This window comes from Mandrillus leucophaeus, unplaced genomic scaffold (genome assembly GCF_000951045.1).
Source record: "Mandrillus leucophaeus isolate KB7577 unplaced genomic scaffold, Mleu.le_1.0 Scaffold11, whole genome shotgun sequence".
NCBI classification, from domain to species: domain Eukaryota; kingdom Metazoa; phylum Chordata; class Mammalia; order Primates; family Cercopithecidae; genus Mandrillus; species Mandrillus leucophaeus.
The window spans coordinates 4,170,617-4,179,801 of NW_012099209.1; the positions used below are offsets into that span (position 1 = coordinate 4,170,617).

At 55.6% G+C, this 9,185-nt stretch overlaps 1 protein-coding gene across 1 annotated transcript in view; it reads right to left on the minus strand.

Annotated features, from left to right (window-relative positions):
- Positions 1–843: 843 nt before the first annotated feature.
- Positions 844–9,185, minus strand: part of GMIP (GEM interacting protein) — a 13,965-nt gene continuing 5,623 nt past the window's right edge. The window contains exons 10-20 of the mRNA XM_011991338.1: positions 9,104–9,183; positions 8,655–8,767; positions 8,445–8,534; positions 7,408–7,485; positions 7,170–7,324; positions 6,784–6,972; positions 6,550–6,687; positions 6,265–6,461; positions 5,549–5,948; positions 1,844–1,910; positions 844–1,706 (exon numbers count right to left, since the gene is read on the minus strand). Coding sequence (XP_011846728.1) covers positions 1,333–1,706; positions 1,844–1,910; positions 5,549–5,948; positions 6,265–6,461; positions 6,550–6,687; positions 6,784–6,972; positions 7,170–7,324; positions 7,408–7,485; positions 8,445–8,534; positions 8,655–8,767; positions 9,104–9,183 — 1,881 coding nt within the window. The 3' untranslated portion in view covers positions 844–1,332. The remainder of the gene's footprint in view (positions 1,707–1,843; positions 1,911–5,548; positions 5,949–6,264; positions 6,462–6,549; positions 6,688–6,783; positions 6,973–7,169; positions 7,325–7,407; positions 7,486–8,444; positions 8,535–8,654; positions 8,768–9,103; positions 9,184–9,185) is intronic.

A 9,185-nucleotide genomic window follows, 5' to 3' on the forward strand; every position in this document is an offset into this window, starting at 1 on the left:
CTCCCTGATCCGACTTGGCTCCCACCGCCCGGACCCCCGCCCATCCTTGGCTTTCCCAGCTCGCAGCTACAGCGCGCCGCGGCCTCCTGTGCGAGGCCCACGCCTGCGGCCCCAGCTGATCATCGGGCGCAAGCTAGGGTTTTGCAATCCCGCCCCCGTACCCCTCACCCTGGGACAGCGCTGCCCCCTACAAAGCCCGGCCCTGCCCTGCCCTGTGGCTTCCTCCCTCCGCCTCCCTGCGGCGGCCCCGGGCTCCCACGGTCCGGAGCACACAGCCCCATTGTCCCGGTTATCTGCACTTTGTTATACTGTATTTGATTATGCAGGACCAGATCGGGGACGCAGAGCTCCGGGAGGGCCGGGCTGGCGTGACTCAGCCGGGTGCTGCGGCCCAGCCCCAACTGCCTTTAGGTAGATGCTGCAGGGTGTTTGATGATGCAAGAAGGAGGCCTTGAGGCCGGGCGCAGTGGCTCACACCTGTAATCCCAGCATTTTGGGAGGCCGATGCGGGCGGATCACGAGATCAGGAGATCGAAACCATCCTGGCCAACATGGTGAAATCCCGTCTCTACTAAAAATACAAAAAAATTAGCTGGGCGTGGTGGCGTGCGCCTGTAGTCCCAGCTACTCGGGAGGCTGAGGCAAGAGAATCGCTTGAACGCGGGAGGCAGAGGTTGCAGTGAGCAAAAATTGCACCACTGTACTCCAGCCTGGGCGACAGAGAAAGACTCTGTCTCAAAAAAAAAAAAAAAAAAAAGAGGTCTTGATTCCCGTGATCGGTAAAAACGGGGGAAAGGAGTGCTGCCCGTGCTGGCCTCTCTCCTAGCAGAGATGCACCCAAGGGCATACAGGACAGAGTTTATTAGAGGCCATCAGACCCCAGGCACCATCAGGATGTGGAGTCTGAGCTGCCCACCTCCTCCAGGAAGGTCACTTCGAGTCCACGAAGGGGGCAGGCAGGTGTGGGGGAGTGACCACAACCAAAGTAGCAAAAGCACCCCTGTCCCAGGGGTGGGAGACTAGGGTGAACCCCCAGGATCTCATAACCTGTATTGACCCTGAGTATTGACCCTGAGTGACCTCTGAGCCTGAGTGGCCCTGATGCTTGGCAGTGACCTGTGTCCAGTTGGGGGATTCCAGGACATTGCCCCCGAAAGGGTTTTAGGCCTCCCATAGGCCATGTATTAAATAGTTTTTCCTTATAGGAACCCTCTGGACCTCTCCCAGTATTGAACTCCTGGCAGGCTGTTTGGCCACCAGGTGGTGGGAGGTAGGGAGATTGCGTCCGTCTTCACAATCTGGGCTTCTTCCTTATTTAGCGTGCCAGGGTGGTCAGAGATGGTCCTCGGCTTCCTCAGGCTGGACGTCCGGGCAGCAGGTGGCTCTGGGCACAGCCTCGCTGTCCAGTTTGGAGAGTAGCCGGGCTGTCTCCTGGGTGATCTCAAAATGCTTGGGCAGCGGGGTGCGGCGCAGGGGGCTGCCCTCAGGGGAGGCAGCTGCAGGGCTAGGCCCCCGCCCCCGCAAACTCCCTCTGGGCACTGATGTGATGGGGGTCTCCTCGCACAGCTTGGAAGCCACCAGGGCCAGACTGGACAGCTGGTGGGTTACAGGCCTCACACCGCCCCGGGGATACTTCACTGGCTGGCGGCTGAAGTGGCCACGAGACTGTGTCCCCAGGAGTGAGTCCTCTGGGCCTTGGCTGGACACTGTGTGTGGGGTGGGTGGTCAGTGCAGAGTACCCCCAAGTTCTCTGGATATCCCCCCCTAGAAGTCATCTTTTAGCCAAGTCACCCTGGGGCCAAGGCACCCCCAGAACTCCTGAGCCTCTCCCTAACATACTCACCTTCCCCTCCCCCATCTTTGGTGTCTTCAGCCACGTCCTCTCTCTGGTCACTCTGTGGAGTTGGGATCTGCAGGGAGAAACCGACCCCAACACTAAAATCCCAGTTCTTTGAGATTCCTAGAGAGCTGAGGGCTTGTTCCTACACATGCAAAGGGAATAGCCAGTGCAAAGGCCCTGAGGTAGGAGCGTGCCTGGTGTGTTTGGACGCAGCCCCACCCTGTAATGAATGAGGGAAGGGTGGTAGGAAGTAAGACCAAAGAGGAGTGGGCTCAGGTGGCTCTGCCAGCCACCCCTGACTTCGCACCTACTATGCACTGGGTATGGACCACCACTGAACTCCTCCTATGCACAGGGCATGGACCAGCACTGAATGTGTGCCTGTCATCCTTTGTAATTTTGGTGTTTGGGGATAGACGATGCCCTTATAAGTGTACTGCTTGGCCAGGCATAGTGGTGCATGCCTGCAATCCCAACACTGGTGGATTATCTGAGGTCAGGAGTTCGATATCAGCCTGGCCAACATGGTGAAACACCGTCTCTACTAGAAATACAAAATTTAGCCGGGTGTGGTGGTGCATGCCTGTAATCCCAGCTACTAGGGAGGCCGAGGCAGGAGAATCACCTGGACCTGGGAGGTGGAGATTGCAGTGAGCTCAGATCATGCCCCTGCACTCCAGTCTGGGCAACAGAATGAGACTCCATCTCAAAAATAATAATAAGTGTACTGCTTGCCCTTCCAGCACAGAGCAGTGTCATTCACTGAGTCTGGACCGTGGGCTCCATGAGGGTGGGAAAATCGTTTTTTAGCAAACAGCCAGCCCAGGGAGTGGCTCAGTCCTCTCCACATTAGGACCAGATAGCACCTCTGAACTACCATCCTGGGCTGCTCTCTGCAACCTCACCAACCTTACTGTTCCATCCTTAGCTAAATGGTTGGCAGTGTCTACGCATCAGACACTGTCCCGAGCACTTCATGAGCCATTCCAGCTCTCAGACACCCACAGTTCATCAGCAGCTGCTTCCCAGCTCCAGGCTGCTGCAGGATAGATCCTTGCTCTCAGGAATGGCGGATGCAGCAAGATACCAGCAGCACAGGCCTTGGGCATGGACTGTTCTAGCAATCCGGAGCAGCGGGTGCTGCTGTCTTCCTGGTTCACAGCTGAGCTCTGGATCCAGACTGGTGACCTTTATTAAAGATTCCAGGCCAGGCACGGTGGTTCATGCCTGTAATCCCAGCACTTTGGGAGGCCGAGGTGGGCGGATCACCTGAGGTCAGGAGTTTGAGACCAGCCTGACCAACATGGAAAAACCTCGTCTCTACTAAAAATACAAAGCTGGGTGCGGTGGCTCAAGCCTGTAATCCCAGCACTTTGGGAGGCCGAGATGGGCGGATCACGAGGTCAGGAGATCAAGACCATCCTGGCTAACATGGTGAAACCCCGTCTCTACTAAAAAAAGAAAAATACAAAAAACTAGCTGGGCGTGGTGGCGGGTGCCTGTAGTCCCAGCTACTCGGGAGACTGAAGCGGGAGAATGGCGTAAACTTGAGAGGTGGAGCTTGCAGTGAGCCGAGATTGCGCCATTGCACTCCAGCCTGGGCGACAGAGCAAGACGCCATCTCAAAAAAAATAAATAAATAAAAATAAAAATAAAAATACAAAAAAAATTAGCCAGGTGTAGTGGTGCATGCCTGTAATCCCAGCTACTCAGGAGGCTGAGGCAAGAGAATCGCTTGAACCCAGGAGGCGGAGGTGCCATTGCACTCCAACTTGGGCAACAAGAATGAAACTCTGTCTAAAAAAATAAAGGATTCCAACTGCGGCCGGGTGCGGTGGCTCATGCCTATAATCGCAGCACTTTAGGAGGCTGAGGTGGGTGGATTACTTGAGGTCAGGAGTTTGAGACCAGCCTGGCTAACGTGGCAAAACCTTGTCTCTGAGGCATGAGAATCGCTCGAACCCAGGAGGCGGAGGTTGTGGTGAGCCGAGATCGCACCACCGCACTCCAGTTGGGCGACACAGTGAGATTCTGTCTCCAAAAAAAAAAAAAAAAAAAAAAACACAAAAAAAAAAAAAAAAAAAAAGATTCCAACTGCTTACAGTCCCCTTTTAGGGTCATTAACTGCTCAGAGCCTTCGTTGTTTCATCTGTAAAGGATTTTCACTAATACTATCTACCTCTCAGGACTGTGGAGAGGACAACAGGAAGTCTCTATAGTGTCCCCTGCATAGCAGGTGCGCATTCAGTGGTGGTCTGTGCCCTATGCATAGGAGGTGCTCTGTGGTGGTCCACATCCTGTGAATAGCAGATGCAAGGTCGGGGTAGCTGGCAGAGCCACCAGGGCCCACTCCTCTTTGGTATCACTTCATACCACCTTCCCCTCATTCATTACAGGGTGGGGCTGCGCCCTAAGACACCAGGCACGCTCCTACCTCGGGGCCTTTGCACTGGCTGTTCCCTTTGCCTGGAACACCCTTCATCTGAGCTCCATGTGGCCAGCTCACTCCTTCATGTCCTTCCAGTCTTTGCTCAAGTCCATCTGCTCTCTAAGACCTGCCCCCACCATCCTACTTAGTGCTACAAACTGCCCTCCACCTCCCACTGTGCTGCTCCCTGGTGTCATGTGTCTTACCTCACTTTTTTTTTTCTTTTTTTGAGGCAGTCTTGCTCTGTTGCCCAGGCCAGAGTGCAGTGGCGTGGTCTCGGCTCACTACAGCCTCTGCTTCATGGGCTCAAGCGATTCTCCTGCCTCAGCCTCCTGAGTGGCTGGGATTACAGGTACACACCACCACACCTGGCTAATTTTTGTATTTTTAGTAGAGACAGATTTCTCTTTGTTGGTCGGGCTAGTCTTGAATTCCTGACCTCAGGTGATCCGCCTGCCTCAGCCTCCCAAAGTGCTGGGATTACAGGCGTGAACCACCACGCCCGGCTATTACTCCACCTTTGCATGATCCATTACCCTTATCATCATCACCTCATCACATTTCAGATAACTGACTGTGTCATGTTTATGGTTTGTCTTTCCCCACTGAAACACAGGCACTGAGAGGGCAGGGTCTTTGGTCTCATGGATGTATCTGCAGTGCCTATGACAATGCTTGGCCCATAGTATGTGTTCAATAAATATTCTGGGGCTGGGCACGGTGGCTCACTCCTGTAATCCCAGCACTTTGGGAGGCCGAGGCGGGCAGATCATGAGGTCAGGAGATCGAGACCATCCTGGCTAACACGGTGAAACCCCATCTCTACTAAAAATACAAAAAAATTAGCCCGGTGCGGTGGCAGGCACCTGTAGTCCCAGTTACTTGGGAGGGTGAGGCAGGAGAATGACGTGAACCTGGGAGGCAGAGCTTGCAGTGAGCTGAAATCGTGCCACTGCACTCCAGCTTGGGCGACAGAGTGAGACTCCATCTCAAAAAAATAAATTAATTAAAAGCAAATAAATAAATAAATAAATATTCTGTTGGAGGAATGAATGATCACCCATGTTAGTACCTGTGCAGGGCTGTTCCCTCTTGTTACATCATCACTGCCCACTGCTCATTCCTCACTATTCCTTCCAGAATGAACACAAGTTAAATGAGCAAGGGAGGAAGAGAATGAAGGAAATTTTTAAAGGAAAGGAAGGAAGATGAAAGAGAAGGTAAGAGAATTGAACAGAGATAAGGCCCTCTCCATGGCTATGGGCCCAGTGGGTTCCTACCTCGGTGGGTGTGGCTGTGGGATGCTGCTCCAGGGCACTGTGGGGCTGGGGGTCTGGGCCGGGGTCCAGGCCGGGGTCCGAGGCTAGGACTGGGGACTGGGAGTCCGGGTCAAGGTCCAGGGGTGGCGGTTGGGAGCTGGCTGTGAGGGGCCCAGGGGCTGGGCTGGAGTCTTGGGGCGGGGGCTCAGTGGCCTGGGGGAGCTCATCCATCCCAAAGATCTGCTCGTAGTGCACAATGAGGAACTCCACAAGCTGGGCCTGATGCCCAGAATCCAGCAGGCAGGTGACAGGGATGGCACCGGCTGCCCGTGGGCTGTCCGGCGGCCGCAGCAGTGTTGGCCCAAACACAATGCCCAGGTTGTTGGCAGACATCTTGTTTTCCATAAACCGTGCAGCCACCCTGGGGATGGTGTGAAGAGAAAGGTCAGGGTACAGGGTGCAAGGTCATTGGTCTGAGGGTAAGGGTGGGACCCACAGGCCAGCCTAGTGGTGACTTGCCCATGTCACAGGTGTAAGTCGTCTGAGACCAGCAACCACATATCCAGAGCTGGAGGTCAGGGCTTAGTACCCAAGGTTATGAATCATGGATTATGGTTCAGAGTTCAGAAAACACAGGTCAAAGGCCAGAGGTCAGTGTCAGGGGTTAGCCAAGGTAGTCAGTAGTCGCATGTCCAGGGAAGAGGGTCGTGTTTCAAGGCTCAGGGACCCATGCACACCTGAACAGATGGGCCACCAGGTGCCGCAGGGTGTTGTAGTTAGAGTCAGGCAGCTGTACCAAGAGGGTCTTCAGCGAGCAGATAACCTCAGGGCTGGGGCTGGGGGTCCCAGGGTCGTCCCCAGGGTCTGCATGCAAGGTCTTAGCCAGAGAGATGAAGGCGTCGTAGAGGTGGAAGGGGACCACGGGGTCGGTGAGCTGGGGGTGGAACGGAGGGCGCAACACGAGTGTGGGTGGGCTGTGGAGGGCCCCTGCCCACGTTCCCCTCAGTGTCCTGAGCACCCACCTCCTGAAGAAATCGCTTGAGGACACTCGAGACATCATGAGGCGAGTTCCCCGACAGCTCCACCAACGCTCGGCCATTCTCGAAAGCCTGGCACAGCCGCTCCACGCGGACCCGGGACCCGCTGACCCGGTAAATGCCCTGCAGGGTGAGGGTGAGAAACAGACGCCCGGTTCGTGATCAGGCCATTGATTCGGTCAGGTCACTTCTGGGGATGATAAAGGGTCAGGGCAGCACCTGCACATCCAGGGCGCGGTGTTCTATCTCAGCCGTGCACTTCATGACCACAAAGGGTACCTCCTCTGGGAAGTCCCTGGGTAGCTGCAGGAAGTCGACCCCAAAGAGGGGTGTCCGTGCTGGTAGCCGCCTGTGTCCACAGAGGATCAGGAGAGTCTCCAGGCAGCGCTTGTGGCAGGTCAGAAAGCACTGCAGGGAAGGTCACAGGGACAGGGAGGTCATTAGGGACCAGTAGGGGAAGAGAAGGTTACAGGGATCCTCAAGGAATGGGGGCTCATGGGAGATATCAGGTTAGGGTCCGGGGGGCAGAAAGGCTGTAGGAAGCTCAGGTCAGGGAGATGATCAGGGATCAGCAAAGGTCATTTGGTCATTAGCCCGGGCCACACCTCCTCACACTCCGTCCCGCTGACCATGAAGGCTTCGCATTCGCGGCACTTGGCCGGGCCCCGCAGTCGCCGCAGCCGGTGGGTCTGAGCCGCGCTGGACAGCGTCCACTTCCTGAAGGGGCTGCCCAGCCCATTCTCCAGCCCGTCTCCCAGGTCTGCAGGGAGACAGGGTCAGGGGTGCCTGGTCCACCTCCTGCCCTGCCCTGTCCCATCTTGCCCTACCCTGCTTCAGCCTCACCAGGGTCTCGCTCCTCAAAGTCATCTGAGGACTCAGTGCCTGTGGACGAAGCCTTCACCAGCTGCCTCGTGCCAGCGCCTGGGGTCAGAGGAATCATGGGAGATTCCTGGGCTGTGGAGGCACTCTTAGTTTTTAGGGCTTCCAGAACTACCCACTAATTCCTAAGGGGTCAGAGGTCAGGAGGGGGATTGGACAGGTCAGTGGTTAAGGGTTGGAGAATTGGGTCAGCAGCCTGGGGTGTGGTTCATAAGCTGGATCAAGAGGTTGAGGAAATAGGCCGGACGCGGTGGCTCACGCCTGTAATCCCAGCACTTTGGGAAGCCGAGGCAGGAGGATCACATGAGGCAAGGAGTTTGAGACCAGCCTGGCCAACATGGCAAAACCTTGTCTCTACTAAAAATACAAAAATTAACCAGGCATGGGGGCAGGCACCTGTAGTCCCAGCTACTCGGGAGGCTGAGGCACAAAAATCGCTTGAACCTGGGAGGCGGAGGTTGCAGTGAGCCAAGATCGTACCACTGCACTCCAGCCTGGGCAACAGAGCAAGACTCTGTCTCAAAAAAAAGAAAAAAAAAAGAAAGAAAGAAAAGGCCGGGCGCAGTGGCACACACCTGTAATCCCTGCACTTTGGAAGACCCAGGCAGGTGGATCACCTGAGGTCAGGAGTTCAAGATCAGCCTGGCCAACATGGTGAAACCCCATCTCTACTAAAAAATACAAAAATTAGCCAGTGTGGTGGTACACACCTATAATCCCAGCTACTCCAGAGGCTGAGACAAGAGAATCACTTGAATCTGGGAGGTGGAGGTTGCAGTGAGATCATGCCACTGCACTCCAGGCTGGGCGACAGAATGAGACTCTGTCTCAAATAAACAAATAAATAATTTTTTAAAAGATAAAAAAAGAGGTTGAGGAAATAGGTCAGGGGTATCAGGTAGGTCAGAGGTGAAATGATAAAGATTGAGGGTCAGAGCTTGACCAGGGGCTGGAGGATGGTCACAGGTGGAGTGTGGGTCAGGACCAGGTCCTGTCCCTACCTGGGCTGGAAGTGGGAGAGTCCAGGGACCGAGACTCGCTGCCGCCACCCACGCTGTCCACATCACTGCCCGGAGTGGGGCCTGGAGTCCCTAGGTGGGACAGGTCAATAAGGATGGTCCCTTGCTCCCAAACCCCACTCCTGTAGCCCACCTATGTGTGGGTAGAATGAACTCCTGGCACCACTCCCACCCGGCCCTCATTGCACTCACCTTGCCAGCGCCAGCCTGTGCCCGGATCCTCCCAAGGGCCTGGCTCAGCTGAATTCTCATCTAGCCTTGGAGGTAGAGGCCCAGAGAGCTTCTTTCTGATGTCCAGAGGGGAGCTGAGAAAACAGAGGTTTGAAGGTTTGAATCCCAGGAAACTGGCCTGTGGTGATGGCACCCAGGCATCATGTCTAGGTACCAACTCCAGGCACTTGGGTCTGCAGGCCCTGACACCCATGGATATTGTGGCCCCTGCAGTACAGTAGCCCCAAATTCCTGCCCCTGCCCCTAGGACTGGGACAACCCATTCAGCCTCCTAAGACCCCCGAGAGCCTGGAGTACTAAATTCCACTAAGGCTTTGCGTTCTCTGACCTCGAGTACCCAGCCTGCGGTGCCAACAGCCTGGCATCGCGATTCCAGGGCTCGTTCCCAACTCCCTGCTCCAGTGACCCACCTGTTCACGGAGGGAACGAACTCCTGGAAAGAGAAGGCGGGCGGAGGGGGCGGCGGGGCCTCGGGCCGCAGCGCCCGTACGA